Below are 20,288 nucleotides of genomic sequence, written 5' to 3' on the forward strand. Positions count from 1 at the left end.
TCTATTCTGCCTCTTTCCAAGGACATTGTTGGAATGAAAGAGGGAACATTAATAAAGTACTCAAAGCTCTGCAAGAACAAATCAGCAATGAGAGCATGAAAGAAAGAAAGGAGCACACTGATTTGTTTAGAAATACTGTCTGGTTATACTTTTCATTCCAGTCCTGCATTGAAGGATATATAAGAGCACTGGGGAGTTACATAGCACCTTTCACCCGTAGGATCCTAACAATGAGTGTCTTTGTTTTGCAAATGGAAAAGATAGGTACCAAAGATTGGGAAATGAGATCCCACAAAGGTTACTGAACATGACCCCAATGAAAAGCAAGCAAAGGAGCCAGATCAGGGTATGCTAATTATCAAACAAACCTCTCTGTCTTCTTTATAAGTAGTCAACCAATTGGGGAGGTGTTTAGGTACAGAAGTCAATACTCAATGATCTATAATGAGGTTGTATCAGAGTCTGTAAACTAGTGGAATCAGGGTTCAGAGATAGGAATAGGGTTTCTTTATTTCCCTAAGCCCCCAGGTAAAACCCAGATTTATTTGGCCTTTTGAAGACAGTTTAAGTCTGTAAGACATTAAATAATCATCTTTGCATTATAGCTTTCCTGAGCTTTACCCTTCCAGTGCTTCTTTGTAGTTTCCTGACACTGTCTTTTATCACCTGATTTCTATGAGTCCTGAGTGCTAATACACTCTATTCATCAAAGAAGTTCTTGATTCCTTCCTGACTTTGAATCATAGTTAGCAGCTACTCTGCCTAAATCCTAGGCAGAAGATGATGGATGGGAAAGGGAAGGATTGCTTTGAGGCCTACTGGCTGTGGTGCAGGCAATGGCCCTACCTTTAGGAGAGGTGAATTTCTATATGAATATAAGGCAAGGCTTGGCAAACATAAGACCATATGGATGATCAAATAAGCTTTCAAGATAAACCCAAGCAAGAGAGTGTTTTGAAGGGAAAGAGGAAGGGGAAAAATCTTCCCATCTGAACATACATGATTTCATCATGAAACTCTGTGCATAGTCTACTAGGCTGCTTCTCAGCATCTGAGTTTGAGAAACAGTCCCTGGCCCTAATAGATTTAGTCATGTCTAGTATTCCCTCAAATGGAATGCTGACTACAATCCATTTAATTTATGCTGAAAGTCTTACCTTGACCAAAATTACCTACAGGATCCAAATGAACAGGCCTTTCATTGCTTTAAGTAGCTAGATTGCTCACATTCACAGCTCCACTGGGGCCTGAACACTGAATTGTTTGTGGCAGACCACTCTTTTTTACTCAAAAAGTTTCAGGGGGAATAGTTTCACAAACATAGCATCCCTCTAGGAGCTCAATAACTTGCTATCAATAAGATGTCTCTAACTTTCACTAATTTATGTAAGAGTTGGGACTTCTATTGTTAGCAGCTGGGTTCTAGAGCACTGACAGAAATGAAAACCGTCAATACCCTTAGGTGTTATTATTATTATTATAGAGAAGCAGCATTAGTGTCCATACTCATTGATTCAGGCACTAGGACTAAAAGAAAGGCTTATTATAAATAAATTGGGAAATGGATGTAAACTATCTTAATGGCTACACTACTATTGAAACTAGAAGAGAGAGAGAGAGAGAAAGAGAAAGAATTGACATATTACTATTCGGTTTCCACTATCTGTACACTAATCCCTGTTGTGAAAACACACATCTTTAGTGCTAATCCTTAGGCTAATTTCAACTGTGAAACTTTACCTTATTAACAGTATTGTAATTAAACATGAAAGTCACCCTTAAACCCCTTAACAAAACCAATGGTCCATAACTTAGGCTTATAGTTCTTGTTTCATAAAGGTTAAAATAAAGCTAGGTAGCAGAGAAAAAAGTAAAAGTTATTGGAGAATTTTACCACAACTTGGCATTAAAAGTCTTTAAAACACCAATCATTATGTTAAATAAAGTGGAAATCTTATCTAATCTGATCGCCTGTATTAGCTGTGGTGCTTTCAGGAACACCATACCTCTATGACAGAGAACAGGTTTTACATTGTTGTTCAATTCCCAATTCGAGGACATTGATCACAGTGTTTTGAATCTCCCTCTTGAATTTTATGCACCTCTTATAGGGAAGGTGTTCACAGCTTAGCAAATATTTAAATTAGCTATTTAGGAAGAAAATATGATTGAATAAAAACTTCAGATTTTTCAAGCCTTGATTTTCACAACACCACAGCAGAATTCTATGTAAATATGCTGCACATATGCGTGCTTATAAATGCACATGTACACAAGCAGCAAGAGCAATCTGTTTCCCCTCAATACAGCAAAGACCCTATAGATATGATTAACAGTCTTTCTAGGGAAGGTAGAGACTCCAAGGAAGTCTTCTGAATACCCCTTTACCTGACAAGTAGAATGAAGAAGAGCCTCTGGAAAGATATGTATGTTACATTTAGGCTTTCACAGATGTGGTGAGGGAACAACTGGCTTGAATTAACTGCTACCAGATTGTTGAGTTCAATTATTAAATTAAATAACTTGAAAAGTCCTGAAACATCGATCTGCACAGCAAGTATTTGATGAATGCTTTCAAATTGTGAAGCTTGCAATCCACCGTGGTGACTTATTTTGAAGATTAGAATGGTTCCCAACATTGAACTCTGTAAGCCTCATGGGAGATGGAAGTGTCCTGGGAAGGAAAAAAATAAATTCACAAGTGAGCTGAACTACTTTAAATATCCATTGACAATAATATGCAACTGTTAAAATTATGTTTTTGAAAAGTATGGGTCAGCATTGAAAAATGTTAGGTGAAAAAAGCAGGATGCAAAATTATATATACAATATTATAATTATTTTTAACCCAGAACTTTTATCTGGAATTATAAAAGACAGATGAAGTACACTAAGTTGTTGAAAGTGGTGGATTCATGGGTAATTTATTTTCATTTCCTCTACTTTCTACTTGTATTTTCCACACTTTCTATAGTATATATATATAAATTTACAAGAAATAACATAAGGTTTGAAATTGGGCAATTCTGAATTTGAATTCTAGTTTTGCTATTTGCTATCTCTGTGGCTCTGGGCAAATAACATCAATGGACCTTAGTTTCTTCATCTGTAAAATAGGCATAACAATATCTACCTAAAATAATATCTGGCATATAGTAGGCACTCAACCAGCTATTATTAGTATAAGCTTTCTGGAAAACAATTTGGCCATATATATTAACAGTCTTTAAAAATTCTTACCAGTAATTTTGCTTCTAGGAGCCTATTGTAAGAAAATGACTACAAGGAAAAAGATTTATGTTCAACGATATTACTGATAGCCTTACTCATAACAGTGAAAAATTGGATAAAATTTTAATGTTGGACAGCAGAAAACTGGTTAAATAAACAATAGTACTTTGATATAATGGGAAATTACTTTCTGTATTAGTGAAAAAAACAAGATTCAAAACTGAACACAATACGATTTCAATGTTTAAAAACATATTCATAGAAAATATTGGAAGGGACACAGCAAAATGTTAATGTAAGTTATCTTTAGGTGATGAGATTATGGGTGATTTTAATTTTCATCATAGTTTCTTCTCTTCTATATTATGTTTAATATACTTTAAAAATTATCTCTAATATGTTATTTTTGTTATAAAAGCAATTCATGTTCATCATAGAAAATTTGGAAAACATAGAAAAGGATAAATAAAAAATAATCTATAATCTCAGAGACTGTTTTCCATCCCTTCTCCTTCTCATTTAGTCATTCAATAAATATTTACTGAATACTTACCTTGTGCCAGGTGCTGTATTAGAGGCTGGCACTAAAATGTGAACAAGACACAAGGACTGCCCTCAAGGAGCTTACAATCTAGTTTCAGAGATAGAAAAGTAAGTTAGCTATTATAACACAGAATAAAGAGATCTCATAACATTATTATGGTAGCACCCAGAAGGGACATCAGTCAGTGATATACCCTGAGTAAATGATGTGGACACTGACTCCTAGAGAATAAATACTACTGAAGGAACTGAAGGAGACTGGAATGGAGGAGGTGGGAGGTTGCTGAGGAAGTATCCCAATCATGGGAAACAGCAGGGGCATGTTTGAGGGACTGAAAGAAGTCGAGGTGTACAAGTATGGGGATAGAACTAGTGGAGAGAAACCTTGGGAGGTGAGAATTATGAGAGACGAACCTGGGAAGATGAACAGGGGCTGGATCATAAAACGGCTTATTGTAAACCATGTTAAGGAGCTCATACTATGCTGAAACCAAAGAAAGAGCCATTACACAGATTTTTGTTTTTTATCATTCTAGTTGCAATATGAAGAATGGACTGGAAGAAGGGCATGATTGGAGGCAGGAAAAACAGTTAAAAGGCTATTGCAGTAATATAGATGACACATGGTCTGGGGTCATGGTAATCAGAATAAGGAAGAGTATACAGCTTCCAGAGATATTTTGGAAGTACAATCAACTCACCTTGGTGAATAATTAGACGTAGGTGGAGGGGGATGAAGGAAAAGGAACAAAAACAGGAAATGGATTTTTGGGTGAATGAAGTTGAAAGGCACTGAGTTATTCAGGTCTGGAGCTCAGGAAAGCGTGCTGGGCTGGAAATACATACTTAATAGTTATCAGCATATATATGCCCTTTAGCCAAGGAATGGATAGATTCCCTAAGGAATGAGTAGATTTATGTGATGGTCAGGAGAAAACCTAGGAAAATTTGGGAAGACACTGGGAAGATGCTGGAAAGAAGCATGTAGGAAGTTCCAGAGAAGCATGAGAAAAGGTTTAAAAATTTTTTTGCTTTATTTTTTTAATTTTAAATTAAAATACAGTAAAATTAACTTTTGTTTGGTTTATAGTTCTGTGAGCTTTTACACATGATAGAATCTTGTAACCATCATCTCAGATAGAATGTAGAACATTCTCTGATCCCTAAACCTGGCAATCACTTATCTGTTTTCTCTCTATATATTTTTTCCTTTTCCAAAATTTCATAAAAATGGAATTATACAGCACATAGCCTTTTAAAGATATTTTTCTTTTTTAAAATTGAAGTATAGTTGACTTACAATATTATATTAGTTTCAGGTGTACAACATAGTGATTTGATATTTTTATAGATTATGCATCACACAAAGTTTATTATAATATTATTGACTATATTCCTTATGCTATGAACTGGGCTTTTTCACTTAGCATAATGCATTTTAGGTTCATCTATGTTTCTATGAGTATCAATTGTTCATTACTTTTGATTGCTGAGTAGTATACTTTGTTTAACCTTTCACCCACTGAAGGAATTTGTTTTTGTTTCTTAGGTTTGGGCTGGTATAAATAAAGCTGCTATAACCATTCATATACAAATTTTTGTATGAACACAGGTTTTCATTTTCTAGGGGAAGTAATCAGGAGTAGGATTACTGGGTCATATAGTAAAGTGTATGATTAACTTTATAAGAAACTTTATAAAGAAGTGTTTTCCAGAGTACCTGTGCTATCTTGCATTCCCACCAGAAATGTATGATAATTCTCACTGTCCTGCATCTTTCTTAGCACTTGGACGTATCACCGTGTAAAAAAAAATTACGTATTCCAATATGGGTGTAAAGGAAACTCCTTGTCGTTTTAATTTGCATTTTCCTAATGGCTAGTGATATTGAGCATCTTTTCTTTTTTATCTCCCCAATGGATATCTATATTTTGAAACTAACTCCATTGTCATACTACCAATTTTCAATATGAATGACTCTTCATTTATATTTTAACAAAGACTTTTGGCACTCATTTCAGAGAATATCCACAATCAATTTTTATTTTATTTATTTTAATTTATTTTTAATTGAAATAAAGTTGATGTACAATATTATGTTGATTTCAAGAGTACTACATAGTGATTTAACATTTGCATACCTTATGAAATTATCATCATGATAAGTCTAGTAACCATTTGTCTCCATACAAAGTTATTACAATATTATTGACCATATTCATATTTAAGGCCAGTGTTTCTTTATTGATTTTCTGTCTGGATGATCTGTCCATTGACGTAAATGGGGTGTTAAAATCCTCTGCTGTTATTGAATTATTTTCAGTTTCTCCTTTACGTTTCTTAATGTTTGCTTTATGTATGTAGGTTTGCTTATCTTGGGTACATATAAATTTACAACTGGTATATCTCTGTTGAATTGATCCCTTTACCGTTATGTGATGTCTTTGTCTCTTGTACAGTCTTTGTTTTAAAGTCTATTTTCTCTGATGTAAGTGTTGCTGCCCCAGGTTTCTTTTCATTTCCATTTACATGGCATACCTTTTCCAGCTCCTCCCTTTCAGTCTGTCTTTAGATCTGAAGTGAGCCTCTTGTAGGCAACATATATATGGGTCTTTTTTTTTTTTTTAAATCCATTCAGCCACTCTATGTTTTTAGATTGGAGCATTTAATCCATCTACATTTAAAGTAATTATTCATAGGTATGTACTTACTGCCATTTTGTTCATTGTTTTCAGGTTGTTTTGTAGGCTTTTTTTTGTTGTCATTCTTTTCTTCCTTTGCTGTCTCCCCTTGTAATTTAATGACTATCCTTAGTGTTATGTTTGGATTCCTTTCTCTTTTTTGTGTACATATCTATTAAAGGTTTTTGGTTTGTGGTCACCATGAGGTTCACATATAACAACCTCTTTCTCTATATATGATTATTTTAAGTTGATGATCTCTTAAGTCCAAACATTCTAACCGCCCTACATTTTTACTCTTACCCACCCCCAGCGTTTAATGTTTTTGGCATCATATTCTATTCCTTTTTTGTTTTGTGTATCCCATAACTACTTATTGTGGATATAGACGATTTTACTACTTGGGTCTTTTAACTCCCTATTAGCTTTATAAGTGATTGTTCTACTCCCTTTACTGTGTTCATGTTTGCCTTAATCAGTGAGACTTTTCCTTTCATAGTTTTCACATTTCTAGTTATGGCCTTTTTTTGCTTAGAGAAGTCCCTTTAACATTTCTTGTAAAACCGGTTTAGTGGTGCTGAACTCTTTTAACTTTTGCTTGTCTGTAAAACTTTTTATCACTCCTTCCAATTTGAATGAGAACTTCTCAGAGTATTGTCGGTTGTAGCTTTTTCCCCTTCATCACTTTGAATATATTATGCCAATCCCTTTTGGCCTGTGGTTTCTGCTGAAAAGTCAGCTGATAGTGTTATGAGAGTTCCCTTGTATGTTGCTTTCTCTTTCTGCTTTTAAGATTCTCTATTTTAATCTTGCTATTTAATTATAATGTGTCTTGATGTGGACCACATTGCATTCATCTTGTTTTGGACTCTCTGTACTTCCTGAATCTGGATGTCTGTTTCCTTTCCCATGTTATGGAAGTTTTCAGCTATTATTCCTTCAGATAAGTTCTCTGACCCCTTTTCTATATCTCTTCTCTTTCTGGGATCCCTATAATGTGATGGTAGTATGCTTGATGTTGTCTCAGAGGTCTCAAACTATTCTTATTTTTTTTTATTTTCCTATTCAGCTTGGATGATTTCTACTACTCTGTCATCTAGATCACTGATCCATTCCTATGTGTTACCTAATCTATTGACTCCTAGTATTTTTTTTTAATTTAATTTATTGTATTCTTTAGCTGTGTTTGATTCTTCTTTATATTTTCTCTCTGTTGAAATTTTCACTGTGATCGTACATTCTTCTCCCAAGTTTTTGAGCATGTTTTTGATAATAACCTTGACGTTTTTATCAGGCAGATTGCTTTTCTCCATTTCATTAAGTTCTTCTGGGGTTTTATCTTGTTCCTTTGTTTGGAATGTATTTTTCTGTCACTTCATTCTGCCTAATTTGCTGTTTTTATTTCTGTGTATTTAGTAGGTTGGTTATGATTGCTGATCTTGGAAAAGTGACCTTATGTAGGAGATGTCCTATTGGGTCCAGCGGTATGCTTCCCTCTGGTCACCAGTGCTATATGCTCTAGGGGTACCCCCTCTGTGGGTTGCATGTGACTTTCTGTTGTGGCAGGGCCAACTACTGTGGGTGTGCTGGTGGGTAGGTCTTGATCCCAGTCTGGTTGGCTGTGAGGCCATGCCCTGTGCAGTGGCTGTGGGCCCACTGAAGTGTGAGATAGGCTTCCCACATGGTTGGCTGTGTGGCCCAGGAGGGTGTGAAGCTGCTGCCAGCTTGCTAGTGGGTGAGGCTGGATCTCCCTGTGTTTGTCTGTGCGGCTTGGGGATGCTCAGTGCTAGTGCCAGCCTGATGGTGGGAGGGGCTGAGTCCCCATTGCTAACAGGCTGATGGGAGGATTCTAAAATGGCGTTTGACAGTGCTGCTGCTATCATGGCAGAATGAAGTCCTCAAAATGGCTGCTGCCACTGTCTCTGTTCCCAAAAGTGAGTAGCAGTTGCCCCCTGTCTCTTCAGGACTTTCTGCATGATCAAGTGGTTCTGACCCATGCTCCTTTCAAATTACTGCCTCTGCCGTGGGACTTGGAGCATGTAAGATTTTGCATGTGCCCTTTAAAAGCAGAGTGTTTTTTATAGCCTTCCTAAGTCCTTTAACTTAAGTCCTGCTAGTTTTCAATGTAATTCAGATGTTCTGGGAGCTTGTCTTCCCAGTGCCAGACCCCAGGCTGGGGAGCTTGATATGGAGTTCAGACCCCTTGCTCCTTGAGGAGGATTTCTGTGATTGTGAAATTCTTCCCATTTGTGGGTAGCTGACCAGGGGGTGTGGGTCCTGATTATACTGGGTCTCTGCCCCTCCCACCCATTTAGTTGTGGTTCCTTCTTCATGTCTTTAGTTGTGGGAAATCTTTTCTGCTGGTCTTCAAGTCATTCTCATACATAACTGATCTGTAAGTAATTGTAATTTTGGTGTGTCCATGGGAGAAGATGAGTTCAGGGTCTTCCTACTCTGCCATCTGGGCCACCCCATCAAGCATCTTTTCTTATGCTTATTTCCACTTCTTAGGTGAAATGTCCATTCAAAGTTTTGCTCATTTTTTTGTGTGTTTTCTTATTTTTGAGCTTTTAGAGCACTTTACATACTCTGGATACAAGTCATTTATCAGATGTCTGTTTTACAAATATTTTGTCCCAGTCAGTGGTTTGGCTTTTTATTCTCTTAACAATGTTATTCTCAGAGGATACATTTTTAATTTTGTTGAAATCCAATTTGTAAATTTTTTCTTTTTTTTATCTTACTTTTGATGTCATATCTAAGAATGATTTGCCAATTCAAACTGATAAAGATTTTCTCCTACATTTTCTTCTAAGATTTTTATAGTTGTACATTTACATATAGATCTATGATCCATTTTGAGTTAAATTTTGTATATGTTATGAGGTGTAGTGGTGTAGTATGTCCAGTTATTTCGGCACTATTCATTGAAGATTTTATTTTCTCCATTGAATTACCATTGTATCTTTGTATAAAAATCAGTTGAGTATCTTTATATGGGTCTATTTCTGTGTTTTATTTTTTATTCTGTTCCATTGGTTTATGGGTCTATCCTTTTGCTAATACCACACTGTCTTGACTATTGTAGCATTACAGTATGTCTTAAAATGGGACAGTTTGACACCTTCACTTGTTTTTTCAGAATTGTTTCGGCTGTCTAGTTCCCTTAGTTTCATTACTTTTCCACATAACTTTTAGTGTCGGCTTGTCTATCTCTAATTAGGATTACATTAAACCTGTCTATCAATTTGGGGAGTATTGACATCTTAACTATATCGAGTCTTCTGATCCATAAGCATAGCATGTATCTCTGTTTATTTGGATCTTCCATGGTCTTTCTCATCAGTGTTTTGTAAGTTTCAGCATACAGATATTATATATGATTTATATCTAGTTTTTTAATTTCTTGGCATTATTGTAAATTGTGTTTTTGATTTTGGTTTCCCAGTTGTGCATTGCTAGTGTATAGAAACACAACTGATGTTTGTGCATTGAGCCTATATGCTGTGAACTTGCTAAACTCACTCATTAGTTCTAGGAGTTTTTGTAGATTCTTTACACTATCTATGTAGACAATCACGTCACCTACAAGTAGATAGTTTTACTTCTTTTCCAATTAGAGTGACTTTTTATTTCCTTTGTAGCCCTATTTCATGTTTTAGGACTTTCATTATGAAATGGGATAGGAGCCATATGAGAGATTATATGAAGTTGTGGTTAATAGATGAAATAACTACTGGTAAATAGTGAAGACTTATCAGGCCAGTTTAGGTTGGAGGTCACAAATGTGTGTTATTTGTAGTCATTTGCAATCAGTATTTATAATCAGTTGTGTTATTTTTGTAGTAGTTCTCAGCAGCCTGGGTGTAGAAATGGAGAAGACAGACAGCTGGATTGAATCTGGAATTTAGATTTTTGCTGGCTAAGGCAATGGAGTTAGGGAGAAAAGAATATTGGCAAGAGAGAGGTTGAAGTGTTAAGGCTCCATAGAGAAGGAAGTAACCTATGTAAAATATTTGTTTTTACTTATATTTTTGGTATAATTCCTTTCAGTGTTTTCCTTCCTACGTAGATACATTTTAATACTTAAAAGTTTTAAAATTAAAATTAAACATGTAATTTTATAATGTTTTCAAGGTTCATTGCATGTTGTAGCATGTATTCTTTTGGTTGCCAAATAGCATTCCATTGTATGGATACACCACATTTTATTTATCTATTCATCAGTAGATGGATATTAGAGTTAATTCCACTTTTTAGCTATTATGAATAATGTTGCTGTGAACATTTATGTAGTAGTTTTTTTGGATATATGTTTTCATTTCTCTTGGTTATATATTGAGGAGTGGAATTACTAGGGCATATGGTAATGCTATATATAACATATTGAAGGACAGCCAAACTGTTTTCCAAAGTAATTGCACCATTTTACACTCCCACCAGAAGTGTATGAGGGTTCCAATTTCTCCACGTCCTCACCAACAATTTTTATTATCTGTCTTTTGTATTATAGCCATCATAGTAGATATTACACGGTATCTCACAGTTTTGATTTGCATTCCCTAATGGCTAATGATGTTACGCATCTTTTCATGTGCTTATTGATCATTTTTATATGGAGAAATGTCTATCCAGATCCTTTACCTATTAAAAAATTGGATTTTCTTTTGAATATAGAATTGTAAGAGTTCTTTATATATTCTGCATTCAAGTCTTCTATCAAATATTTGATTTATAAATGTTTTCTCCCAGAAGACCACATATCATATGATTCTCAGAATCATGGATTATATGTAATGTCCAGAATAGGCAAATCTATAGAAACAGAAAGTAGATTAGTAGTTTCCTAGGGGTGGGAGTGGAGGAATGGGGAGTGACTGCTAATGAATATGGGGTTTCTTTTTGGGGCAATAACAGTATTGTAAAATTGATTGTGGTGATGGTTGCATAACTGTGAATATCCTAAAAACTACTGAATTGTACACTGTAAACAGTCAAATTATATGGTATATGAATTGTATCTCAATAAAACTGATTAAAATGTACTTTTAGAATTAAACTGCACTGATACAGCTTTTTCACATAACCTTATTAATTATTCTTCAAAATAATTAGTTGTACCTAGTTCATCATAATGATTTAGTAATTTATTTCACCACTCCTCTATTGTTAGATATTTAGTTTTGTTTCCAATTTTCTGCTATCATAATAAGTTGATGATGAATAGTTACACAGATCTTTGATTATTTCATTAAAATACATTCCCAAAATGGAGTTATCAGATAAAATTGCATGAACAATTTAAGGTTTTTATATGTTATATATTTTGCTCTCAAAAATTATCTATGAATTTAACCTAACATCAGCAATATATAAAAGCACCTGTTTCAACATATTCTTGCCAATATTAGGTACTCCAACTTACAGGAATTGGCTGCTTTAGTAGGCAAAAATTGAAATTTCGAGTTATTTTAATTTGCATTTCTTTCTAGTGAAGCTGAATAATTTTCATGTTTATTCTTCATTTTAACTTTTATTTTGTTGATTGTTTTCAACCTTTGCATATTTTCTGACTGCTGTGTTCTTTTTCTTACTGATTTACAAGCTCTTTGCAAATACAGAATGTTAAATTTTGTGTGTTATATATTTTGCAAATGTTTCTCCAAGTTTGTCTTTGCATTTTGAAGAAAATATCACCTAGAATCAGTGCTTTTTTGTGTAAAATTTATGGCAATAAATTTATTTTTCATATATAAAAAGTTGAGACAAAATGAAAAAATGTTAGCATTTGTTAATTCTAGTTTGTAAATAGATGGGTATTCACTTTATCTTTTATACTTTTCTTTAATTTTAAAACTTTTCAGAAGAAAACAAAGGAAAATATGTACTAATTTAGGCATACATAACTTATTCAACCATTCTCCTATTGGTAGACATTCAAGTTGTTTTCCATTTAGAGCTTTTACAAACATCACTGCAGTAATTATATACATTAAAACTCTTCCCTCCTGTATTCCCAAACATTTTTCTATTATTATTAAAATATGACTGTTGTTCCCACAAAATTAATCACTTAATTTACTTGAACAGAATGCCCTGGGAAGCATTGCTTAAAAGCAATTTTGCTTATTGAGGGAATCATATCAAAATATATTTTATGTCTTAATATTTACCCAAGATATTCTGAATAAAAGGGTTATTTTGTCATATAGGTTTGGAAAAAACTTATTCCACTTTTGGGGATTCACAGAGTTCCTTAGTGTATTATAAATCTTGACAAGTACTGCACTAAAGACAAGGTTCCATGATCTGCACACAAGAAAATAAGGTCAAGTAAGTTCAGAGGTCTACTACATCCTCATCTTGGAAAAACCACAAAACTCATTAGCATAATTCTTATTCTAAAGACCACTCTCTAATTTTGATACAAGGTTTCTTAATTTCACCAGAGAACTTTTTTTTCCTTTAACATTTGTTAACATGTAAAATGTTAAATAAGAAAATGAGAGATAAGCACCATGGATAACTGAAATCTAGATACTACTACCATACACTGTCTTACTTAAACATCACACATTTTATTGGGACTTTGGATAAGAAGACAAATTTAATTCTTCCTTCTTTTTAACCTTTAACTATAAGTGAAGGTGCACAGTAAATATCCCAAGTCAGGTTTTTAAATGTAGTGATATAGTGGAAAGGGCATGATCTTTCCCTTTCCCCAGACAGACTTGGGTTGCAATCTTAGGTTATCCACTTACTAGCTAGATAGGTGGTTTAACTTCTCTGGATCTCAATTTTCTCATAAGTAAAATGGGAATAGTAACATTCACCTCACAGAGTTGATGTGAGGATTAAATAAGATAATATATATCAAGTACACAGCAAAGTGGCTGGCATATACAAGGTCTTAGTATCTATACTGATACACAGCAGGGGTCTGGAAGGGAAAGAAATGAAGACTTGAGAGCCTACAGATTAATATGTTCCTGAATTATTGCCAGCTTTTTCATGGAAATAGAATTGAAAGGGTTATCAGATCAGAGCTTCGAGCTCCACAGTATTTCTATTACTAAAAATTTCCTTTTAATACTGAATTGCCTTGGGTTTATTTACCTGTGAATGTTGCAAAGAGAAGGCTGTTTAGCTTTTCACTAGACCAAAGAGAATCCAATGTGTAAGGCTGCCTGCCACTGATAAACGAATTAGTAGCATTTTGGGAGAGTTGGAGTATAAGGATAGTGCTTTTTGCCTGTGAGTGGGTAAGAGTAGGTTATTAACTGACATAATGGAGTCAGGCAAAAAGAACCTATTTGTAATCTATGTCATTTCAGAGACCCAAAATGCACCAGGACAAGGATTATAATTCATAATCTGAAGGTAAATAACCCAAACAAGATGTTTGGCTGTTCCTGGATATGTAGGTCTTTTAGCCAAAGTGAATAGTGTGAGTTTGTAGGGAGTAAGGGCACTTTTTCCAGTACATTAAACAGGGAAATTATGTATAGAACTTCTGTTTATATGAATAATACAAGAATGAAACAGTTAACATCTTGTTTGCCAAGGTGAGAACTTACTCTTTTCTAGCTCTCAGAACTGACTGTTAGCAGTCCAGGCAGCACTCTATGTGCATCTGTCAGAATACTGACCTTTTTGAGAGATGCAGGAAGTGTGAAAAGTGCTACGTTTCTGTTTCCACAGCAAGAGATGATGTTCCTTCCGGATAATCTGTAAGGTTGAAATATGATGGTGATCAAATGTCCATTTCTCTTGTATGGGTGGGTATTCATTCATTGGCATATTTTCTTCATGTACAATTCCCAAAGGCGGTGGACATCTGCAAATATCTAAAGACTGATGTGCTATATTGAAGCATTTGTAATCATTCCAGGTAATCCCATTCCATAGTCAACCTGCTGTACTATGAACTAAAATCATTTTATTTATCCACATTATCTGATCTATAATAGTGGCTGACATTTGACTTAAATAGCTGTGATGACAGCTCAACATCACTTGGCTTTAATGGAATGTTTAGGGTCTTGCTACTCACAAAGTTACTTTGTCTTGTTATCATTGGACATAAATGAGATAGCTGTTGTAGTAGTTTAGGTGTTGGTGTGTTTCTAAAAAGGAATGCTGTATCTAGAAAATAAGAGACTTTGGAATTAACAAGAAACATCATTTATGGTACAATTGTTCTTGTTTCCAATCAACAGGCTTTTAGGGAGCAAAGTACACTCTGAATCAGCTTGCTTAATGTACAGATAATCACTTTCTTTATATTCCTTGCAGAATAATGTTCTTGACATTTTGAGATTAAAAAAAAGCTGACAGTGGTTGTCCTTTACAGTTTGCTTACTACATTCTCCTTTATGAAATCAATGTGCTATTCAGAGTGTTCCTATAAGTGTGAGGTCTGGATCCCAGTGGATAGAGGCCAGCCAGGGCAGGGTGGGTTACCCTTGCCATAGCAGGCTGGTAAACTCTCATGCCACTGGGTTAACCAGGCAGATTACAGAGACAAAGCTGCTTTCTTCCAGGAAGAGTGGAAAAGTAAAAGGTGGCTCTAAGAATATCTGTCTTTGGAATCATGGCTCTATGGTAGGCATAACATTCTGTTTTGCTTGGAATCCTGGACTTAGGACATTTTTGCCCTTAAGTCCAAACAGAGAGTAGTTGTATTGGCCCAGCTCTTCAGCCATCAAACAACTCAAAGAGAGAAAGAGGCAGCAAGTGCTTGAGCATACATCTCATCTTACTGATACACTTCTACCAAGAAAGTGATCGATAAGTGTAAAAGGCAATTCTGGAACTTCAAAGCACTATTTGCCTTGCTGTTTCTTCCTGATGGTTGGCTGTCTCAGAACTTTGTAGGTATGGTTTGGCAATGCTCCTTTTCAGAAACTGGCATTTAGTATTCTGCTAAATGGGTTTCTTTTACTCTTTACCACTGTAATCCACACTCATATTTGGCACAGAACACTTCCTCCCAGAAATTATTTGAATTAAAATGAAGCTTGCAGACATTGAGCTGAAAAACTCAATGATCAACTTCTTTCGTGGTTTCACTTCTGGAGGACACTAAGCTAAGGCTTCAAAGGTAGAGTCATCACCTGGTGAGGACTAAACTGAAAGAATGCAGATACTTCAAAAATCAGGGTCTGCATAATCGGAGACAAATGCAGAATTTAGAAAAACAATTTATTTCTCCTTCTACCATTTGCACCTATAGTGCTTTCACCACCTCCACCTCCTCTTTTTGCCTGTGCTGCGGTGTTTACTTGAACCAAGAATGATGTCATTTTAGTCTTAGTGTATACTGGCTTAGCTCTGGTTCTCCTCTTGTCTTGTCCTAGATCTCTTCTCTTCCTTTAAAATCCTATGTTTCCACATAAACCTTTGATACCATGGGAAGTGACCATAACAGTATATGAACACTTCTTTGTAGCCATTGGTTCTCAGAGATTGGGAAGAGTAGGCAAATGGACACAATGTGGAATCTCAAAGAATTTAGGTTGAGTTGTGACTGCTTTATTGCCTCATATAAGTGACATTACCCCCTTAGCCCCAGCTTTTTCATTTGTAAAACAGGGCAATACTTTCATTCATGGTATTTTTGTGATGCTCTTCCCTGAATTATGTGTCCTCTTAAGTTTTATTCTTACCCTCTGACTTTCTTTTTTCCATTCATTTCCTTGTCCACATGGATGCATGTCAGCATTGCTTAGGTGATTCCAAATTTTACATTTTATTTCCTTTCCCTGGCTTTATTCTCTCCTTTAATTATCTCTTATAACTCTCATGGGCTTAACTACCATCTCTATATGAATGACTCCCAGATTTCTCTAGTCTCTGGGACTATTTCCAGTTATTTAAAATGTCTTCTGGCTTTAATCCTTCCTCTTCATTTCTAATGTTACCACCACTCCTGAAACCACTGTGACATATGCTCAACTATCTACTGCTCTTTCTGGTTCCCATATCTCCAAATTTCAATCCATCCTACACACTAGTACCTGAGTAATCTTTCCAAAATTTCTCTTTCATTACATCAATATGACTCAAAACCATAAAATTAATAGCTATTTCCTACTGTAGCAAATCTACAAAGCCCTCTACTATCTGGCCATATCTTCTCTAAGATTACTGCTCACAACCCACAACACCTACCCAGTACATAAGAATGGACAGCTTCCTCAGTGTTCTTACCACTGTCAAGTCATACTTCTTACATGGAATGCAATGTCCTTCTTCTTAGCATCTATCCAGATGTTACTCATCCTAATAACATCTAGCTAAAGTACTGCTGCTTCTTCAAAACTTTCACCCTATAGCCCATACACTTTCCCTCTTTACTGACATATGGAGTGTTTAAGCATCATTGACAATCACACACTTACCATGTGTACCATATAGTACTTAGCACAGGGCTAAAGATTACACTAGGTATGTAATTGCTAACATCACTTATATGGCAATAGCACATTAAACCTTGTCTTAGACTTGTGTGGTTTTTGTCTCCTTCCCTACAATTGCAAATTCTTTGAGAGTAAAGGCCGCCTTTTAATCTTTATATCCCACCAGAGTACCTTGTGTGAGGTGTACTTCAGGAAATACTGTCTGAATTGAACTAATTGTTTGGAGACCTGGTATATTTGGGACATGTGTCAATTCAGGGCTCAGGGTTGGCAATGCAGGTAGAGCAGTAAAATGAACATCTATTACAAGATTAGCATACAGAAGTCAGTTGCATTTTTTTACATCAGCAATGAAATATCAGAAAATGAAACTAAAAAAACAATCCCTTTTAAAATCACATAAAAAATACTTAGGAAAAAACCTGTCCAAGGAGGTAAAAGACTTATACTTGGGGAACTACAAAACACTGACTAAGAAAATTAAAGATAATTTAAAGAAATAGAAAGATATCCCATACTCTTGGACTGGAAGAATTAATATTGTTAAAATGGCCACATTGCACAAAGCAATCTACAGATTTAATATGATCCCTATCAAATTACCCCAGACATTTTTCACAAAACTAGAAAAAGTGATCCTAAAATTTATATGGAATCACAGAAGATCCAAAATTGCCAAAGCAATACTGAAGAAAAAGAATGAGGTTAGAAGAATAACCCTCCAAGACTTCAGGAAATAATACAGAACTACAGCAATCAAAATAGTGTGGTATTGGCACAAAAACAAACATAAAGGATCAATGGAAAAGAATAGAGAGCCCAGAAAAAAACCCACACACTTACAGTCAATTAATCTTTGACAAAGAAGGCAAGAAAAACCATGGAGAAAAGATAGTCTCTTCACAAGGGGTGTTGGGAAAACTGAACAGCCACACGTACATCAATGAAATTAGATCACTCCCTCACACCATACACAAAAATAAACTCAAAATGTCATAAAGACTTAAATATAAGACAAGACACTATAAAACTCCTAGAAGAAAACATAGGCATAAGCAAAACAAAATGACAACCTAAGGAATGGGAGAAAATATTTTCAAATGATGCAACTGACAAAGGCTTAATTTCCAGAATATATAAATAGATCATACAACTTAATAACAAAATACAACCCAATCGAAAAATGGGCAGAAGGACCTAAACAAGCAATTCTCCAATGAAGACATACGAATGGTCAATAAGCATGTGAAAAAATGCTCAATATCACTAATTATCAGAGAAATGCAAATCAAAACTACAGTGAAGTATCACCTCACACCATTCAGAATGACCATCATTCAAAAGTCCACTAACGATAAATACTGGAGAGGCTGTGGAGAAAAGGGAATCTTCCTACACTGCTGGTGGGAATGTAGTTTGATGCAGACATTATGGAAAGCAGTATGGAGATTCCTCAAAAGACTAGGAATAGACTTACCATTCAATCCAACAATCCCACTCCTGGGCATATATCCAGAGGGAACTCTAATGTGAAAAGATACATGCACCCCAATGTTTATAGCAGCGATATATACAATAGCCAAGACATGGAAGCAACCTAAATGTCCATCAACAGATGGCTGGACAAAGAAGTTGTGGAATATTTACACAATGTAATACTACTCTGTCATAAAAAAGAATAAAATAATGCCATTTGCAGCAACATGGATGGTCCTGGAGAATGTCATTCTAAGTGAAGTAAGCAAGAAAAAGAAAGAAAAATGCCACATGATATCACTCATATTTGGAATCTGAAAAAAAAAGGACACTATGAATTCATCTACAAAACAGAAACAGACTTGTAGAGTTAGTAAACAATCTTATGGTTACTGGGGAAAGGGTGTGGGAAGGGATAAATTTGGGAGTTTGAGATTTACAAATGTTAGCCACTGTACATAAAAATAGATTTTAAAAAAGGTTCTTCTATATAGCACCAGGAACTATGTTCAATATCTTGTAATAACTTCTAGTGGAAAAAAATATGTGAATGTATGCATGTATATGCATGACTGGGATATTGTGCTGTACACTATAGATTGATACATTGTAGCTGACTGTACTTCAGTTAAAAATAAATAAATAAATAAATAAGACCCCCTCAAAAAAAAGAAATTATAGGCAAAATATTTTCTCACATAAATCTTAGCAATGTTCTCCTAGGGTAGTCTCCAGGCAACAGAAATAAAAGCAAAAATAAACAAATGGGACCTAATTAAACTTACAAGCTTTTGTACAACAAAGGAAACCATAAGCAAAACAAAAAGACAACCTATGGAATTGGAGAGAATATTTGCAAAAGATGAGACTGACAAGGGCTTGATTTCCAGAATATATGAACAGCACATACAACTTAATAGGAAAAAAACAAACAATCCAATCCAGAAATGGGCAGAAGACCTAAACAAGCAATTCTCCAATGAAGACATACAAATGGCCAATAGGCACATGAAAAAATGCTCAATATCGCTAATTATCAGAGACATGTAAATCAAAACTACAATGATGTATCACTTCATGCCAGTTAGAATGTCCATCATTCAAAAGTCCACAAATGATAAATGCTGGAGAGCGTGTGGAGAAAAAGAACCCTCCTACACTGCTGGTGGGAATAGAGTCTGGTGCAGCCATTGTGGAAAACAGTATGGAGATTCCTCAAAAGACTAGGAATAGACTTACCATTCAATCCAACAATCCCACTCCTGGGCATATATCCAGAGGAAACTAATTCAAAAAGATGCATGCACCCCAGTGTTCACAGCAGCACTATTTACCATAGGCAAGACTTAGAAGCAACCTAAATGTCCATCAACAGATGACTGGATAAAGAGGTTGTGGTATATATATACAATGGAATACCACTCAGCCATAAAAATAAAATATTGTTATTTACTGCAAAATGGATGGACCTGGAGACTGTCATTCTAAGTGAAGTAAGCCAGAAAGAGAAAGAAAAATACCATATGATAGCACTTATATGTGTAATCTAAAAAAAAAAAAAGATAAACTTATTTACAAAACAGAAACAGACTCAGACATAGAAAGCAAACTTATTGTTATCGGGGAAAAGGGAGTGGGAAGGGATAAATTGGGAGTTCGAAATTTGCAGATACTAACTACTATTGATAAAATAGATGAACAGGTTTCTCCTGTATAGCACAGGGAACTATATTCAATATCTTGTAATAGCGTATAATGAATAAGAATATGAAAAGGAATATATGTATATTAATGTATGACTGAAACATTATGCTATACACCAGAAATTGACACAACATTGTAAAATGACTATAATTTAAAAAAATTTAAAAAGAACATCCAAGATATTACTGCATAAGGTACATTTTCCAAGAGCTAAGGGCATAGCCACTGCCTT

At 35.0% G+C, this 20,288-nt stretch overlaps 1 protein-coding gene across 11 annotated transcripts in view; it reads right to left on the minus strand.

The window, feature by feature from the left end:
• Positions 1-2,418: 2,418 nt before the first annotated feature.
• ZDHHC15 (zDHHC palmitoyltransferase 15) overlaps positions 2,419-20,288 on the minus strand; it is a 383,378-nt gene continuing 365,508 nt past the window's right edge. For 10 of the 11 annotated variants that reach the window (XM_074360037.1, XM_074360043.1, XM_074360044.1 and 7 more), the window contains 2 exons: positions 14,105-14,183; positions 2,419-2,674 (listed from right to left, as the gene is read on the minus strand). In XM_074360037.1, coding sequence (XP_074216138.1) covers positions 14,137-14,183 — 47 coding nt within the window. In that variant the 3' untranslated portion in view covers positions 2,419-2,674; positions 14,105-14,136. The other variant, XM_010967560.3, reaches the window with a different exon arrangement.

The sequence above is a fragment of the Camelus bactrianus genome, chromosome X, assembly GCF_048773025.1.
Source record: "Camelus bactrianus isolate YW-2024 breed Bactrian camel chromosome X, ASM4877302v1, whole genome shotgun sequence".
NCBI lineage: Eukaryota > Metazoa > Chordata > Mammalia > Artiodactyla > Camelidae > Camelus > Camelus bactrianus.